General features: G+C 35.9%; 1 protein-coding gene and 1 pseudogene across 3 annotated transcripts in view; one reads left to right on the top strand and one right to left on the bottom strand.

Annotated features, from left to right (window-relative positions):
* NUP153 (nucleoporin 153) overlaps positions 1-18,858 on the top strand; it is a 75,411-nt gene that overhangs the window by 16,415 nt on the left and 40,138 nt on the right. The window contains exons 3-11 of one of the 2 annotated variants that reach the window (XM_081057436.1): positions 1,639-1,887; positions 2,046-2,185; positions 2,267-2,395; positions 9,914-10,030; positions 10,122-10,163; positions 10,273-10,329; positions 12,261-12,407; positions 15,160-15,209; positions 16,693-16,819. In XM_081057436.1, the coding sequence (XP_080913562.1) occupies positions 1,639-1,887; positions 2,046-2,185; positions 2,267-2,395; positions 9,914-10,030; positions 10,122-10,163; positions 10,273-10,329; positions 12,261-12,407; positions 15,160-15,209; positions 16,693-16,819 (1,058 nt within the window). The remainder of the gene's footprint in view (positions 1-1,638; positions 1,888-2,045; positions 2,186-2,266; positions 2,396-9,913; positions 10,031-10,121; positions 10,164-10,272; positions 10,330-12,260; positions 12,408-15,159; positions 15,210-16,692; positions 16,820-18,858) is intronic. The other variant, XM_081057437.1, reaches the window with a different exon arrangement.
* LOC308500777 (leukocyte elastase inhibitor-like) lies at positions 7,808-8,862 on the bottom strand (annotated as a pseudogene). Its single transcript has one exon. The product of its transcript is annotated as a leukocyte elastase inhibitor-like (transcript).

The following is an 18,858-nucleotide window of genomic DNA, read 5'->3' as shown; positions in this document are numbered from 1 at the left end:
TTATGAGTACAAGTTTAGACTTAGAGAATCAGAGTTTTTGTGGTGGCTTAGGATTAGTAATGTCTCCTCCTTTTTCTCGTATTTCAAACTTAAAGAATCACGGATTTGTCAATAAGAATACCCTTAGAAGTATGTAAATATTAGTGCATGCGAATTGGATGGCGTATTGGGAAATTATCCCAAAAGTAGAGTAAATCAGTATGCTAAATACAGAATGGTATAAAGGGAATGAATGCTCTGTATGTAGAGACAAAATGATATTGGTAAATGCAAAACCACGCCAGAGAAGAGGATGCGTAAACATGATTATGTAATTAGATAAAACGTATATTTTGTACGCATATACAGTACTCCCCCCTTAACTGCAATTTCCCTTTCTGTGGTTACCCGTAGTCAGTTGTGGTGCGAAAATATTAAGTGATAAATACCAGAAATAAACAATGTTTTTAAGTTTTAAATTGCCAGCTGTTGTGTGTAGCGAGATGAAATATTGTACCGTCCTGCTCTGTCCTGCCCGGGAGCTGAATCATCCCTTCGTCCAAGGTCTCCAGGCTGTAGATCGTCCCCGCCCTTTAGTCACTAAGTGTCAGGTTGGTTATCAGATCGACTGTCTTGGTATCTCGGTCCTAGTGTCCACATAACACTAATTTTACGTAATCTTGGCCCCAAAGCCCAAGAGCAGTGATGCTGGCAATTCGGATACGCCAAAGAGAAGGTGGAAAGTTTTTTTTCTTAGTGAAAAGGTAACATTTCTTGACTTAATAGGGAAAGAAAAAAATCATATACTGAAGTTGATAAGATGTACAGTAAGAGGGAATTTCTACCCATGAATTTGTGAAGAAAGGAAAAAATATGTGCTAGTTGTGCTATTGCACCTCAGACTGCAAAAGTTTCGGCCACAGTGCATGATGAGTGCTCAGTTAAGATGGAAAATCATTAAGTTTGTGGGTGGAAGACATGGACAGAAACCGTGTTCCAAGTGAGGGCTGCGTTTTGTCCCAGAAAGTCCTGAGCCTACAGGAAGAGTTCAGCGAGGGGTCCCCATTCACATAGCTTTTATGATGGTATATTGTTATAATTGTTCTATTTTAGTAGTTATTGTTCATCTCTTCTGTGCCTAATTTATAAAATAAGCTTTTTCATAGGTTTGTATGTCTGTATAAGAAGAAACATACAGGTTTTGGTACTACCTGCAGTTACAGGCATCCACTAGGGGGTCGTGGAATGCATGCCTCACGGATAAAAGTGGGACTAATGTAAATTCTTGGGGAGGTTATACAAATTCAGTTGTAGTTCTTTCTAGAGGGATAGACTTTGTTTTAAGACTTAGCTTTGATTTTGTTTTTGATGAATGGGTTTTATACTGATACCAATTCATGGAAAATTACGAACCGTGATTGTTAACGTTTTCACAGAAATATGTTTTGATACTAGGTGAGTTAAATTAATTTCAATTAGTTGAAATCTTGTTTGGCTAAAGAATATCTTAAATTGGGCTTATGGGAGGCTTAGTGACTTGAATTGAAGCTATATCCACTGTGTAGCATGTTTTCTCAAAGTATAAACAACATTTTCATGATAGTGTATTGCTTTTTTTAAGTTATATATTCATGATATTAATACTTTTTTTTTTAAAAGAACCCTCAACAACTAGTACTGCTTCGAATTGTCCACATGTATTAACGAGGCCTTCTCTTCATCGGAGCCATCTGAATTTCTCCCTGTTGGAATCTCCTGCATTACACTGTCAGCCCTCCACATCCTCTGCATTCCCAATTGGCAGTTCTGGATTTTCCCTTGTAAAGGAAATGAAAGATTCTACCTCTCAGCATGATGATGACAACATCTCAACTACCAGTGGTTTTTCCTCAAGAGCTTCTGATAAAGGTATTCTTGGCATTTGGTCGTAAATAATTTTGGTAATAAAATTAAATTTCACGGGATAACTTATTTCTGTACTTAGCTGTAATTTTCATTTTCTATTTTGAAAAATCTGGAGTCTTGTAATTAGTGCTAATACTATGCATTACATATTTTTGTTTCAGATATAGCTGTTTCAAAGAACACTTCAGTGCCACATCTATGGTCCCCAGAGGCTGAACGTTCTCATTCATTTTCACAGCACACTGCCACCAGCTCCAAAAAACCAGCATTTAATGTATCAGCCTTTGGAACACTTTCCTCTGTGAGTACTAATTCGAGTTGATTCAGTCACATCAGTTTTGAGTATTTATTTCTTATAATTTACCATTATGTTTTTGTGCAGTCAATTGGGAATTCTTCGATCCTTAAAACAAGTCAGCTTGGAGATTCTCCTTTTTATCCTGGAAAAACAATGTATGGTGGGGCAGCTGCAGCTGTCAGACAGCCTAAAGTACGAAACACACCATATCAGGTTGGTTTGAATGGAACTGATACAGAGTTTTTTTTTTTTTTAAATCTGATAAGTATCTATTGGCAGTCAGATAGGATTTTTGTTCAGCTATTCTTTGGTATGATGATAGAAGTTGGTAATATAGGTTGGTGCAAAAGTAATTGCAGTTTTTGCAATTATTTTTAACCTTTTAAACCATAATTACTTTTGCACCAACCTAATACTAATATTGTTTTCATTTATAGACTATATGTATATCATTTTAGACCTGAGTGAACATTTTATACATTAAATTTGTGTGTGTTTATGTTTAGGAAGTATGATGATTAATTCCTTTAAAAAATGGAAGTATAAATTAGATGTAGTAAAATTTATTCTTATTAGAGTGTTTGTATTTTCACAAAACACATATAAATGTTTAACCACTTTTGCAGTCAAAATAATTAAACGTTTTCATCATCTGCAAATTTTGCCTTGTGCATCTCAGTCTGTAGTCAGCCTCTCTTTCTACATCTCCCTGTGGCAACCACTGGTGTATTGTATTTCCCTGCATTTTCAGTTTTTCCAGAATGTCATATAAATTTAATAATAGTCTATAGTGTTTTGAATCTGGATTATTCTACTTAGTATAATGCATTTGAGATCAATCTGTATTTTTGCATATATCAACATTTAGTTCCTTCTTATAGCTGAGCCATAATACCGTTTCTTTATCCATTTCCCAGTGAGAACACTTGGGTTGTTTCTAATTTTTGGCAATTGTGAATAAAGCTGCTGTTAACATTTGGTGTGAACATTGATGTTCATTGATTTGGGTAAATACCTAGAAGTTAGACTGCAAGGTCATGTGGTTAGTATACATTAAACTTTATAATAAACTGCCAAACTGTTTTCCAAACTGGCTGGTGCCTCTTTGCATTCTCAATGGTAATGTCAGAATGTGCTGGTCAGCACTGTGTGGTTGTCAGTTTTTTGTTTTCTGTTTTTTATTTTAGCCATTCTCATAGGTATGGAGTAGCCATTCCAACTTGCTCTTCTTTTTATATGCATTTCCCTAGTGACAATGAAAGTATTTTCATGAGCTTATTTGTCATCACAGATGTTCATTGGTGAAATATCTGTTCAGATATTTTGCCCATTTTTTAATAGGGTTGTTCTTTTATTGAGTTTTGAAAGTTCTATACTCAGGGTATAAGTTCTTTACTAGATAAATGTTTTGCAAATATTTTACCCCTTTCTCTGGCTTATGTTAACAGTGTCTTTTGAAGATAATTACTCTTTGATGAGATTCATTATATTGTTTTTTTTCCTTTTATGATTGATGCTTTTGATGTAGTATCAAAGACATTTTAGCCTGACCCAAGTCACAGAGATTTTCTCCTGTTTTCTTGTAGAAGCTTTATCATTTTAGGTTTTAATTTAGGCTTCTTTTGAGATAATTTTTGTAAATGGCATGAGGTGTGGATCCAGATTTATTTTTTTTAACACATGAATTTTCAATTTTTCTTTTTTTTTTTCTTCTTTTTTTAAGATTTTATTGGGGAAGGGGACCAGGACTTTATCGGGGAACAGTGTGCTCTTCCAGGCCTTTTTTCCAAGTCAAGTTGTTGTCCTTTCAGTCTTAGTTGTGGAGGGTGCCGTTCACCTTCAAGTTGTTGTCCTTTCAGTTTTAGTCGTGGAGGGCGCAGCTCAGCTCCAGGTTCAGTTGCCGTTTTCTAGTTGCACGGGGCACAGCCCACCATGCCTTGCGGGAGTCGAACCGGCAACCTTGTGGTTGAGAGGACGCATTCCAACGAACTGAGCCATCCGGGAGCTCAGTTCAAGGTGCTGTGTTCAATCTTAGTTGCAGGCGGCAGTGTCCACCATCCCTTGCGGGACTCGTGGAGTTGAACCGGCAACCTTGTGGTTGAGAGCCCACTGGCCCATGTGGGAATCGAACGAACCGGCAGCCTTCGGAGTTAGGAGCATGGAGCTCTAACCTTGTGAGCCACCGGGCCAGCCCGAATGTTCAATTTTTCTAGTACAGTTTGTTGAGAAGACTATACTTTCTCTGTTGAATTGCCTTTGCACCTTTAAAACATCGGTTGGCCATATTGTGGCTCTATTTCTGGACTTCCCATTCTTTTCCATTGATCTGTGAATTGATCCTTTCACCAACACTGAACTGTCTTGCTTACTACAGCTTTACAGTAAGTCTTATAATCAGGTCCTATGAGTCCTTCAACTTTGTTCTTGTTCAGGCTTGTTTTGGCTTTCCTAGTTCCTTTGCTTTTTCATCGTCTTAGAATCACCCTATCAGTTTTCTGCAAAGTCTACAGGGATTTTGATAGGTTGTATTGAATCTGAAGACCAATCTGGGGAGAATATACATCTTAACAAAATTGAGTCTTCTGGTCCATAAAGTCAATATGTCTCTCCATTTATTTAGGTCTTTTAAAATTTTTATCAGTGTTTTGTAATACTCATTACACAGGCCTTGCACATATTTTGTTAGTTTTATACCTATATGTAGTCTATTCAATAAATTGAATTCATAGTTAAAATACCTTTTAGGAAAGAAAACTTAAGGCCCAGATAACTTCCCTGGAGAGTCTATCAAACATTTAGGACAGAAATAATACCAATTCTCCACAAACTTTTCCATACACTTCTCAGCACATTCAGGAACTAACATTACCCTGATAACTAAAACCAAAAACATTATAAGAAAGGTACCGACCAGTTTTTCTCATGACTTATACATACAAACAAACATTCTCCGCAAATATTTGCAAATTGAATACAGCATACATTAAAAGGATATTACATCATAATTACACAGGGTACATCCTGGGAAGGTAAGGTTGGTTCAGCATTTGAAAATGAACGTTACTTATCATGTAAATAAAACAAGGAATAAAAACTACATGAATGTCTCCATAAATGCATAAAACACATTTGAAAAAATTCAACATCAGTTCGTGATAAAAATTTTCAACAGACCTAGGAACAGATGGGAACCTTCTGAATCTGATAAATTGTGTCTGTAGAAAATCTTCAGCTAGTGTCATAGTTGTGGTGAAAAACTGACTACGTATTCCTAAGATTAGGAAGAGAACAAGAATGTCTGCTCTCAAATGCTGCTGTTAAATGTACTGCAGGTCCTAGCTAATACCAGAAAAAAGAAATACAGGGTGTACATATTGGGAAGGAAGAAATGAAATTATTCCTAGTCATAGACAACATGCTGATCTACATAGAAAATCTGAAGAAACTACAAGAAAAACTTATAAATGAGTTTAGCAAGGTCATATATAAAATGAATTACATTTACATATATATTAGCAGAGAAAAATTGGAAATTGATTTGCTAGCTTTTTAAATAATACCAACTTAAGGTAAATTGTAGCATTCTATGTTGTGTCCTAAGAGTTTCTTGAAGTTCATAAAAATTGTTTCATGTATATGTTGTTAATGGTGCTCATTTTGTTCCAGAGTTTGACATTTTAAAGATGGAGGAATATTAATGCTGTTAAATATGTAGACTTTTGGAGAAGGTCATCGTGTGAAGATGACAAATATGACAGACGTAGAAATTGCATAGAAAAATGTGTATTTGAAGATCTGTCCTGTCCTTAGAGTAGTTTCTTGTTTTCCTGAATAGAGGATGCTTTCATAAATAGTTAACAGTAATTTGAATCTTATTTCTGAGTGTGTTCATGAAGGGCAATATTTTATTTCAAATAGTGTTAACAGATCTTCTGTCACACATGTAGCTTTTTCTAAAGCTTACACTGGATTGTAATACTATTACACTTTTATTTTTTTACAGTTAAAATAGTTGAGCATGTTAGTACAAGATAAGATGATGCAATCCTATGTTTCATAGACTAGTCCCAAGTCAGAGTCTATTCCTGCTACTTCCTCCTCTATTTAGTATTTTGAATCCTATACTTTTTAATACTGAGTCCTGAGATAGCATAAGAATCATTCTCAACACAAACTTGCAGATGTTTCTTGTTGACATTTGGGATGAATCTATTTGCTTTTCCTTCGTTCCTAGAGAGTGAGAGTTGGAAGGTATGTGAAAGATACTCTGATTCATGTCCATTTTATGGATTAGTGAAGTAAGGCCCTGAGAGGCCCATGGCCAGTAGAATCCAGTGACAGGAGAGACTGTCATATTGGCCTAGAGACTTTTTTTGTTTTTGGCTGCCAAAATCTTAGGAAACTTTATTATCCAGCCCACAAGCTTTGTGGGAACAAAAAAAAAATGCAGCATTTTAATCCCCATACCTAGAAGTATATTTGACAAAGGTTTATATTAATCAAAAAGCTCCCCTTCATCCCAGTCTCCCACCACTGATGCTTGTTTAAATGGGACAGCATTCTATAAAGATGTCCCATTACCATAACAACCTGTATCAGTTGATGGAAGTCAGGAGCCTTTATCAGAAAACACATAAGGCACCGGCCGGTGGCTCAGGTGGTTGGAGCGCTGTGCTCCTAACGCCAAGATTGCCAGTTCTATTCCCACATGGGCCAGTGAGCTGCACCCTCTACAGCTAAGATTGTGAACAGCTCTCCCTGGAGCTGGGCTGCTGTGAGCCGCCGGAGGTTGGTGAGAGCTGCTGTGGGCTACCGTGTGCTGCTGTGAGTGGCCGGCAGCCAGCGTGAGCGGCTGACAGCCAAAAAAACAAAAGAAAACACATAAGAAGCCGGTTAACAGTGAGATCTTTGCAACCCCTGTTTGCTTAATGGTTTCTCCCACTACATTTTTCCTTTTGTAGTTTCTTGGCATCTTTATGGTAAAATACCCACCTCTTGACTCCTTGTGACTCCACACAAACTGCCGATCGGGTAGGATAAAGGAGAAGACCAAAAGGGAAGGCAGGTTATCACTAGGTGGCATTTTGATAGTTTTAAAACTGAAGGGCTGTAATAGAATATTAATCCTATAAACAAAGTGTCAGAAACACTGGCCGAGACAAATTTGTCTTTATAACTGGGGCTCTATCCTATATTTCAATTGAATATCTTTTTTTAAGTCTCCCTTCCACAATCAGAGTGTCTCTGTTGTAGGTTCCAAAAATCTATCTTTGAAACAAATTACATTTTTATAATGCTTCTCAAGGCTGTCAGAGTGTAGCAATTTCACAGATTATTACATTGTCAAGAATGTAGACATGTGATTGATGCATTCAGAAGTAATCACTGAAATTTTTCAATATAAAAAAGGAAAATAGATACTCATACCAAAGTCAATGGGTTTAAACAGTCAACAGAGCTGACCTTACAAAGAAAATTAAAGATTTGGTTTTGGAAGATAGTTTTATTGGTAAAGATATATGAAAATGGTCACCATCGAAAGTGCAGATAATAAAGCTCTAAAGTTGGCCTTGTGTTTCTACAGTCCCTAAGGGGAAGAAAATTGCCTGATAATAGGATGTTAGTTTAGGGATTGTGTCGAATGAAGAAAATGAATGGATGGTCGACCACAAAATTTTCTTCTGTCATCAGCATGCAGAAAACGATGATGCCTGCTGTGGCGGCAGCTGCCTCTGTGCCGTCCTCATTCACTGCCACAAAATATCTGTGGGTGATTTTTGATATGAAAAGATCTCTGGCTCCTGACATGCCAGACAGATCATCTTTGCTCTTAAAGAGATCCCAGGTGGGCTAGGTGAAAGTTACAACGTGAACCTGGGCAAGCGGACATTGACTTCAGTGAAATCCGTCCAGATTCTCAGGTTTGGTGCATTCACCGCGGTTTTTCCAAAGTCAGTTCCTCCATCTTCAGACCTGTGGACTCGTCCTCATTGTCATCTGGCTGTACAGTAATCATACTGAGCTCTTGGCTTGGTAAGGTAGTTCTGGCACACAGCATTTAAGCTCCTTGATGTAGTCATACGGAAATTTCTTTTTCTGTACATCATTTTCATTATTTTTGTGTCTTTCCTATTCAGTCTGAATGGTACATTGCTTGTGACCTTTTTCATGAATTTCTCTTGCCAATTTCCTTTGAAATAGAATTCACTAGCACAAGTTTAGTCACGTTATCAACCATACCTGCAGCCAACAGTTGTGGAATTTTCCTTTCTGTTTGCCCTTTGACCCACTTATTTATCACCTTTTTTGCATCTTCAGAGGCGTTTTGAAATTCCACACTGGCCATTTCAGCACCATATACTTTCTGAGTTGAAGCTAAGAACTGAGGGAGGAAATTATAAGTCTTCTCTCTGTATAACCTAATTTTGAGAATATCGGCAGCTTCTACCCTTGTTGATATCAGCATTAAGACTGAAATCTTGAATGAATTTCCTCAATGGTATCGAAATAAAGAATCTGGACACCTGTGCTGCAGTAGCGTCTCTGGTCCCCAAAAAGATCATGGGTAGCGCTGATGAAATGCCTATAAGACAGATGATGTTTCTCGTAGAATTGTTCTCATCCAAGGTGTGGAAGAGGGCCAGAGTGAACCTGGTGTTTCCTGTGCTCAGCTGCTCCATGTCTAATGCCTCAGCTCAGCTGGCTGGGTGGGGCATGGGGCCTGGGAAGAAGGTTTTTCTGGAGGATTTTAATGTTGCCTCGTGTTTGCTAAAAACTCTGGTCTAAACAGAAATTCTTAATGGTCACAAAATTCTTAGTAAAACTGATGTAGAATATTGCAGGTACTCTGAAAATATAATGAATATTTGGTATCATTTAGAGAAACATTATTTAAAGTAGTTATTATGGTTCAGTTTTTCAGATGTTATCAGCTATTTATAGAAACTGTGTTGTAATTTGATTATGATACTATATCTTTTGTATATTGAGCATTACCAAAGTACTTTGACTCATGGTAGTCACTTGGTTACTGAAAGGTTGTGATGCATTCTGGAGAAAAGGAAGTGTTTCTATTGGAGCTTGTAAACATTGTTTCTGTATTAAAGGGTGCTTTTCTGTTCTTTACAAGGTTGCATCCTTAACTCAAATTTTAGAAAGTTAAAATGCCATCTATTAAGAAAGGCTGTGTATTTAAATTTTTTCTTCTATTAAAATTTGAGAAACAAATGAAATATGTTTAAATTTTTGATTTCCATTTCAGTAGCGTCTATAGTCTCTTTGTTTAGTTATCTTGGAATTTACTGTAATTAAATACTATTCAATACCCGAAATAACTAGTATTTTAATACCTCTCTCCTTAATTTAGTGTTCTTTGGTTTAAATATCAGGGATAAGCAGATGAAGGTAATACTAGAATGTTCTATCAGTTATCTCATTTTTCCCATTTTATATACTCGTAGCTGGCATATCTGTAGAGTGGTGCATGCTGTCTTACCACGGTTTTCTGATTGTAAAAGTGATGTCTCAGCTAGACAGGTGGATTTTCAATAAAGGCATAAAGAAAAAAGGTTGAATATATGATTAATGACACCACACAGAGAGAAGTTGCTGTTAACACATTGATCCTATTTCACGTCAGGCATCCGTTCTGTGTTGTAAATATTTTCATAGTCTAAAATATGTGCTGTAGAGTTCGCAGTTCCAACAGATAATACAAAGTTTACTTTCTAGGCACCAGTCAGAAGACAGATGAAAGCTAAGCAACTCAATGCACAGTCCTATGGTGTGACTAGTTCAACAGCTCGGCGAATATTACAGTCTTTAGAGAAGATGTCAAGTCCTCTAGCGGTAAATTTTTAAAATCACAATTAAATGCAACAGTTCTAAAATTTGAGTTTAGTGGAAAATCTTAATTTTGTTATCATTTCAATATTAACAGGATGCAAAAAGAATTCCATCTGTTTCTTCTCCACTGAATTCTGTAAGTTGATTTTTAAACTTTTTAAATCAGATTTATTTTTATATATTGGTGATGAAAGTTTTATTTCTCAACGTTTGCCATCTATTCTAATAATATTTTATTTTATTAGCCTCTTGATAGGACTGGAATAGTTACCACCACAGATTTTTGGGCCAAAAGGGAAAAGGTATGACTTCTTCAGCATTTATTTATGCAAAGTATCAGAAATTTTGCATTACTTATTATTAAGTCAGTAAATACACAAATTGAATTTACTTGATAGTCATTAGGGAACATGTATGAAAAATAAGATTTTTTTCCTTGACTTTGTTCCTCTTGTGAGCGCCTTACTGAGCATATTGCTATATATGTAGTAGAAGCTCATGCAGTATTTTGAGGCCATTTGGCATTCCCATCTTCGGCATCTCGGCAGTCTTTATGAATAACTGTCACCTTTGGATAAATAAAGAGTGAACAGAGCTTGAAATGTTTTGTAACTATACGTTCAGTGAACTAATGTGCTCACTGAATGTATTATAGTTATCTTCCATCAGTCAGCTCAAAATACTGTTCCAAGATAACAGCTAATAAAAAGTAGAATATACATTATAATCTTAATACTTTTTGTTATTGTATTTTATTTTTTTTAAATTGTTTTTGTGGGAAAAACAAAATGCTTTATAGCTAGGGTTAAAAAGGTATATTTTTTGTCTGTTATATTTGGGGCTAGTAAAGTGTCCTTCAGGGGAAGCAGATTCCCAGATCCCTACTTGTGGAAGAATTTATTACAACACCTAGTTAGTTAACTAAGTAGTAATTGAGTAAAGTTATTATAAATCTCTGAATTAATTTGGGGACCGTATTTAAGAAACTGGTGAATTATAATTATTTTTACTGAAATTCTGACACAGACAAATTTGAGTTTTTTTCTCAATTTTTAGAATTATCTGGATGTTTGTAATCAGGCAATAGGGGATCAGTTCATTATTAGCTGCTGTGATGGGATGACTATAACCCTATTAGCTGCTTTTCTCAGACTCCTATTTTATATCAGATTGCTAAAAAAGAAGTAAATCTTAAAAATTGTGCCATAATAGATGTTCTTCTAAATAAATATTTTATTAATGTTTGTATGTAGTACCAATAGAATTTTATTAATGGGTGTTGTGCCAAAACACAACATTGTAGTTCATGGTTCACAGATGTAATCAGAAGAGTCTGCAAAACAGACTGTCTCACCGAGCTGTAGGATCACACTTGTGGTGAGGATTTAGGGAAAGGCCAGTTACCCTCAGTCTTTGCCCTGAAACCAGTGATGTTCAGCTGTGCTGAGGGCAAGGCCTGTATTCCTACCTAGTATTACAGTCTGTGGACGAAGGAGAAGCTCTTGGCTTCAGACACGTTAAACCCACAGGATTTTACTGATTCCATATAGCAAGAGACCTTTGACAAAACGCTTGTGAATCTAGATAATAAAGCCAGTTCATGCTAAGCTTTGGAATTCTCGATACTACTTTACTAATGAGATTTCAATTGTAAGGATTTTGGTTTGGTTTTTAAATCACAGCAGAGGAACATTAAATTGGAGAGAGATTTGCTCACATTTTTAGTCATTAAAATATTTTCTTACCTAGTGTAAAGGTTTCTGTTTGCAGCTGCAGAAAATTTAGATAGTAATTTTGGGGGAAATGTTTGAAAATCAATTTTAGATTCTATATTTAGTTTCTATAGTTGAAATTCATCCTAGAAAAGATTAGAATTGTGGAATTGTTTGAAATATTGTTCCCATTTTATGGATGTGTACGAGCATGTCACAAATCATTACGTGTGGAATAAAATAGCCTAATAAAACCATTCTGGAATTTTATGTATGTGTATGTATGTATGTATGTATGTATGTATATATATATGTATATATATATATATAAATACACACACACACCCCTTGGTTCTTTTACTATCAGTTTTCCTCTTAGTATTTCTTTGCATCCCCTGAGTGTTTCTATAGGAAGCACTTAGTCTCTAGGTCACATTCGCTGTTGTCAAATAATTTTTAGCTGAGCACCACTTATATATGTGAACATAAAAGTTGGTTTTTGATTTCTCTTTACCTATAAGGTGGATTCTCATTATCCTCCTGTTCAGAGACTAATGATCCCAAAGCCAGTCTCCATAGCAGCAAATCGAATTATTTATTTTAAACCATCTCTGACCCCATCGGGTGAATTAAAGAAGACTAATCAAAGAATAGATAAAAAACTCAGTGTGAGTATGTATTTATTTTCACTTGTCTTCAAGTATTGATGAAAATGAACAAAAATACTGTAAAACACAAGCGCTGTACCATTGCAGTCTACCAAGTAGACAATGTGTACAGTTTTTGAATTAGTGATGATTACGAATGGGTATGGCTTTAAAATGGCTGGCATCTTAACCAAATCCCAAATTAGCATTTGCTAGTACGCACTAGTATGTACTCATGGTTTGGACTAAATAATTTCCCCAGATTGGCTTTCTCTGCGTATTATGTGTACGTGTTGGCAAGTAAATTTCCCAATATCACATCTTTCATCTCTGAGTGATTTGGCATGCATTTTCTAAATGATTTCTTCTGTATTATCACATGTAAGAAACTAGTGCCAGTTCCTTCCGAATATCTAATATCTCGTGCATGTTCAGAAGGTGGTTATAGCTGCAGTTTTTAAACCAAATCCAAGCAAATTTTACACATTGCTTTCGGTTTTGCCTTTCTAGACCTGAAACCTTTCCTCACCACACTGTTTGTGTTTTTAAATAATTAGTTTGTTGGGATACGATTCAGATTCCCAAACTTTTACTTACTTGAAATATATGGTTCTGTGGTTTTAGTGTATTCACAGAGTTGTTCAGCCATCACCACAGTCAGTTTTAGAACATTTCCATCTCCATTTTCCCGACCCCCGGAAGCCTGTACCCGTTTGTCTTGATCCCTCACTCGTATCTCTCCAGCCCTAGGCAACCACTGACCTGTCTCTGTAGATTATTCTGGACATTCCATATAAATGGATTCGTAAAATTTGGGGTTAATTGTGACAGGCTCATTTCACTTAGCATAATGGTTTCAAGGTTCATCCATGTCATAGCAAGTATGAGAACTTCTTTCCTTTTTATGCTTGAATAATATGTCATTTTTTGCATATACCAAATTTTGTTTATCCAGTCATGATTTGAGGAACAGTTAAGTTATTCACTTTTTCAGTGTAATGTATGAACTTTGTGTACAAGTTGTGTTTTTGTTTTTTGTTTATTGTGGTCATATTCTTTCATTTCTCTTTTCATTTCCACCTAGGAGTGGAATTGCTAGACACATTTGTTTTTAAAGAGACCAGTTATCTTATAAAATGTCTCCTATTCTGGGTTTGTCGGTTTTCTTGTGTCATTATCTAAAGTATATTTTTTGGTTTTACATAGCATCTTACTATTTTTGCCTTTACTTCCATATAGTGAATCTGATTTGATCTTCAGAAGAACCCCAATTCTTGAAATTTTTCAAAGTAAAGTTGAAAGAATAATACGATGTTTACCTATTTATTCTTTTATCTGGATTCAATTGTTGTGATTACTATTTTGTCATATTTGCTTTATCAAAATTTAAAGCGTATTTTGAAAATAATTTTGGATTTCGACTTTTAAGAAAAATTTTGAAAACTCTACCTTTTTCTGTATTTGCTTTATGTTTTTCTGTGTGTTTTTTACAAACAAGGTAATTTTTTTATATAACTGCAGAACAATTATCAAATCAGAAACTTTACATTGTAAATAAACTTTGTATATATTTATTGTAAATAAACTTTACATTGTAAACCTGTAAGTAAATCTTCAGGTTTTATTTAGATGTTGCCAGTTAGCCAAAAGACAAAGAATCCAGGTGATGTTTTAGTCTACAATAGTCCCTTAGAGTTTTTATTTTGATATTTCACAACATACATACTACTGAAGAGTACAAGTTAAGGTGTAGCATGTCCTGCGATTTGGGGATGTCTGATGTTTCTCCGGATTAGATTCCAGTTGGTATTAGATTACTTTTGGTACTAATACCCCAGAATGGATGCTGAGCTCTTCTCAGTGTATCCTGTAGGAGGCACCTGCTGTCAGTTCATCCCATTCCTGGCTGTGTGATTGTTACCGAAGCTGGTGTCAGTGGGATTTGTCCACTGTAAAGTGACTGTATTTTACCTTTTATTATTAGTAACTTTTTTGTGGGGAGATAACTTTGAGCACATAAATGTCCTTTTCACCCACTCGTGTTAGCATTGTTGATGATTTTTGCCTGAGTCTATTATGTCAATTACCACAGTGTCATTTTCTAATTCTACTGTTCCTTCTACATTTATTAGTTCACTTCTGTAGGAATAATTTCCTTTTCTGTATTTATGCATTTATTTTTAAAGTCAATTTGAATTCTTACATTCAAGAGGTTTTATTCCTTCATTCATTACTTTGATGCTCTCACATTGTTCTATATTTGGCCTTCAAACTGACTCTCATGTCCTTTGGATATTTCCCCATTAATTTTGAACATGTATTTGCTTTTTGATATTTTAAGTAATCCAGGCTCTTGTGAATTTCTGGCCCTACCCTTTACTGCCATTTCTCCAAGAAATCTTATTTCCTTCTAGTGGAGGAACTTTCAAGTTTCAGAGAATCTTTCCAAAAGGAATATCCTTCTAAATTTGCTTTCTTGTTTAATGGGCCCTAGCAAGAGATAAATGTATTTTTGTGGTAGGTAAGTAGGTACTGTGTTTGTATACTACCATTTTGTTCAAAGCACAGTTTTGCTCATGGATATTTTATGTTTGTGTAAATTCTTCTCACTGACTATTCAGAAGGTAGCATATAAGTTACAAACTTCAGGATTTGTTGACTTTAAACCATGAAATTCCTGATTCCAAATATTAAAACTCACAGATAGAAGGGTGTTATTAAAATTAAAACAAATAAGCAAGCGTATAAATATGATATGTTCATTTTTTTCTAGACCGGAAATGAAAGAAATATGACACCAGGACAAAAGAGAGAACAAGAAAGGTAATGTTGTCTTTATAACTGAACTTTATATTTAATTTGTAAGGCCTATATTTGATTCATATAAGTGTTTTTGAAGATTATGAAGGTTGAAAAATAAAAACACTATACACAAAAAATAATCTGTTAGCCTTTTTTTCGCGGTTATCCTTTTTTCTCAACAAAGCATTTTCAAATTAGGGTATGTATACTGTTTCAGACCATGCTGTTACACATTTAATAGGCTACAGTATAGTGTAACTATAACTTTTATACAGACTGAGAAACCAAAAAATCAGTGTGATTCACTGTATTGCAACATTTGGTTTATTGCTGTGGTCTAGAACTGAATGTGGAATATCTTTGAAGTATGCCCATTATGGTTAGGGCTGTAGCCTTGCTTAATTCTTTCATTATCTTAAAATTACTGCCATCTAGGTTTTATGTATCTAAGGTTCCATTTCCTGAATTGCTCCAATAAAGCTTGTTTTCCACATAGTCTATCCATACATCATCTCTGGTTATGTTTGATTCTGAAAGACACTCCTGTCATAACTGCCACCCATGTTTGCCATGTTATTTGTGTTTCCATTTGTCTACTAGAGTTTCCCTCTGACTAGGTGAGTTGTGAGACTCTGTGGCTTATCGATTCCATGGATAATTGAGCTTTTCAAAGAGCCATCTATCTGCCACATTAATTTACGTTTCATCAAATTCTGAACCAATCCTGTATAAATTACGTGAGACCCAATCCACCACTAGCCCTCTGACACTCTGAATATAGGCCCTGGAGGGTACAAGAAACACCAGGAGGCACACAATGAGGTTATAGGTAGAGAGAAAACTTGTCAATGTTTTTTTTTTTTTTTTTTTTTTAAAGATTTTACTGGGGAAGAGGAACAGGACTTTATTTGGAAACAATGCATACTTCCAGGCCTTTATTTCAAGTCAAGTTGTTGTCCTTTCAATCTTAGTTGTGGAGGGTGCCGTTCAGCTTCAAGTTGTTGTCCTTTCAGTCTTAGTGGTGGAGGGAGCAGCTCAGCTCCAGTCACCGTTTCTAGTTGCAGGGGGCAACTCCTTGCGGGAGTTGAACCGGCAACCTTGTGGTTGAGAGGACGTACTCCAACCAGCTGAGCCATCCGGGAGCTCAGCGGCAGCTCAGCTCAAGGTGCCGTGTTCAATCTTAGTTGCAGGGGGCGGAGCCCACCATCCCTTGCGGGACTCGAGGAGTTGAACCAGCAACCTTGTGGTTGAGAGCCCACTGGCCCATGTGGGAATCGAACATGAGCCTTCGGAGTTAGGGGCATGGAACTCCAACCGCCTGAGCCACCAGGCTGGCCCCCACTTGTCAACTTTTTAAACCACATTCAGCTGTATATTTGTTTTCTTAATTGTTAGCAGTTCTCTAATTTTTCGGTTATCAGTTAGTTAACAAATTATGTATCAGAGTAATATATCATGTTTTAATTTTCTTTCTTTCCTTTCTTCTTTTTTTTTTTTTGCCTAGTGGTGTTTCTTATCCAAATGTCACTATGTCTGCAGCCAATGGTTTATCTTCTGGAGTAGGTAGTGGAGGTGGCAAGATGAGACGGGAGAGATCGCGGTTTGTGGCAACTAAACCCCCAGAGGACGAGGTAGGTTATATAGTTAATACTCTTGATGTTTATATTAAAGGCCTTGGTGCGCTGTGGTGGGGAGGGGAGTTGGGGAGGGGTGGGCTTTGGGATGACCCAGCACAAGACTAACCTGCCACTGAAACAGTCCCTTCAAATGGTGTGTGTGTGTGTGTTTTAAACTACCAGGATTTTAAATTTTAAATCACATTCAGCGTGACAACACAGAAAACCTAACCTAGCAATTATAATTTCATGAGTAGCATTCAAAACGCCGTAATTCTTCCAAAATAGAATTGCAACTGAAACTATTTGACCCTCAGAATATTATTACATAATTAGGTTTTGCTTATTTCTGAAATGTGTATACTTGAGATTAATACTGTATGCATTCATCTCACTTGCCTTTTTCTTCATATTACTTATGAAATTTATCAGTGTCGTGAAAGGTAACTCGAAGTTATTGAATTTTAGTGTTATATATTTATCCAGTAAGAAGATTTCCTCAATTCATTCTGCAGGGTACATTTGGGTCCATTCCTAATACGTGGTGAGGGGAACGTCTCCCTGGGCAAAAATGCCATCTGTTCTGTAGGCTCTTTATCTAGGAATGGGATTGGATTATAGGAGATCATACATACCTTTAGATGTGTGATGTGTTGCCTCATTGCTCTTCAAGGTAGTTTTACAGCTTACCACTTCCACATGACCCTGTGTAGGTCTGCTGTTTCTTTATCCTTACCAGTACTGATTTTGTTTATTTTTAAATTTTTGGCCAATGTGATGTCAGTGAAGTGGCATGCCATTGGAATTTTATTTTGCATTTTGTTGTTTACTAGAGAGCGGGACATCTTTTTGTGAGTTTCTTAGCCATGTAGGTTTTCTTTTTATGTGTTTTTTCCTCATGTGGTAAGAGTCATTTTTACATTCTGAACATAAAACTTTGAAAAAGATACAGACTAACTGAAGATTGTTTAATTTAACCATTCTTTCATAGGTAGCTGTGTTTGTTTCCTCCCTACTTTGAGGTGAACTCAGGTCTCATTTCAGTCTTTTTGTAAATGAATCTCTGCCTAGCTGATCATTTCAGTTTTGATTCATAGTGCTTTCATTTGTTATTTCTTTCTAATTAATATTTCATTTGTGACTGCCTCGTTGACCAGTGAGTTTTTTAGAAGTACATTATTCACCCTTAAATAGGAGACCTTGTAACAGTTTCTGTTGAAGGTAAAATCATGTTTTGATTGAAATTGTATGTATTAGCACTAATTTTCTTCATGTCTGTTGGTGTTTTGCTTTGTTGGCTTCTAGTGGGAGGTTTTTGTTTTTTTATTTTTTTCTTTATCTCCTGTTTTCATATTTAGCACCTTTGTTATTGGAACTCTGATTCACCGGAATCATGACTGGTTTGGCAGTTTGGACTTTCTACCATAAAGATCTCTTGTGAAATTTATGTTGGAGACCTCGGCTCAGTTATTGGTCTTAAGGGTCTTTTTTTTCCCTTAGTTTCTACTTGTCGCTGGGCTGGAGTGTTGCAAAGGGAGGGAATGAATGTATCAATGTATTCTATCATCTTGACAGAGATGTCTTGAATGGTATTGGTTATAAGTTGTGTAAAATCTTGTAGTTATCAAATCACTTTTCTTTTGTCGTTAAAGCTCTGTGTAGACATGATTACATTTAAGAAACGAGTTATTTGTCTTGCCTTTTTTACATATGGAAATTACTATCGAGTTATGTAGCATGAGCTTGTTTTTTAGACAAGTTTAGATATTTCTCAGTAAATTAGTGGCCGTACATTTTTAAAGTTTGTCTCTCTGTGAAAAACATAAGCTTGGTTTGGTATTTGCCTGATGATACATTTGTGAATTTTGTTTACTTCCCTATAGTTTCAGTTTTTAAAGATGTAATTTCCAAGGTCTTTCACTGAATCACACTCAGGTTGACACCTCTAGCTCAATTTTAGCCCTTTCGCAGATTTGTGTTTCATGTGATTTTGCTGTATTGAGACATTTTGGGTGTGATTTTGGTTAAGTGTACATTTCTTTGTTTGTTTATAC

The sequence above is a fragment of the Rhinolophus hipposideros genome, assembly GCF_964194185.1.
Source record: "Rhinolophus hipposideros genome assembly, chromosome: 8".
Taxonomy (NCBI): Eukaryota; Metazoa; Chordata; class Mammalia; order Chiroptera; family Rhinolophidae; genus Rhinolophus; species Rhinolophus hipposideros.
This window is presented reverse-complemented; position numbering and strand designations above follow the sequence as displayed.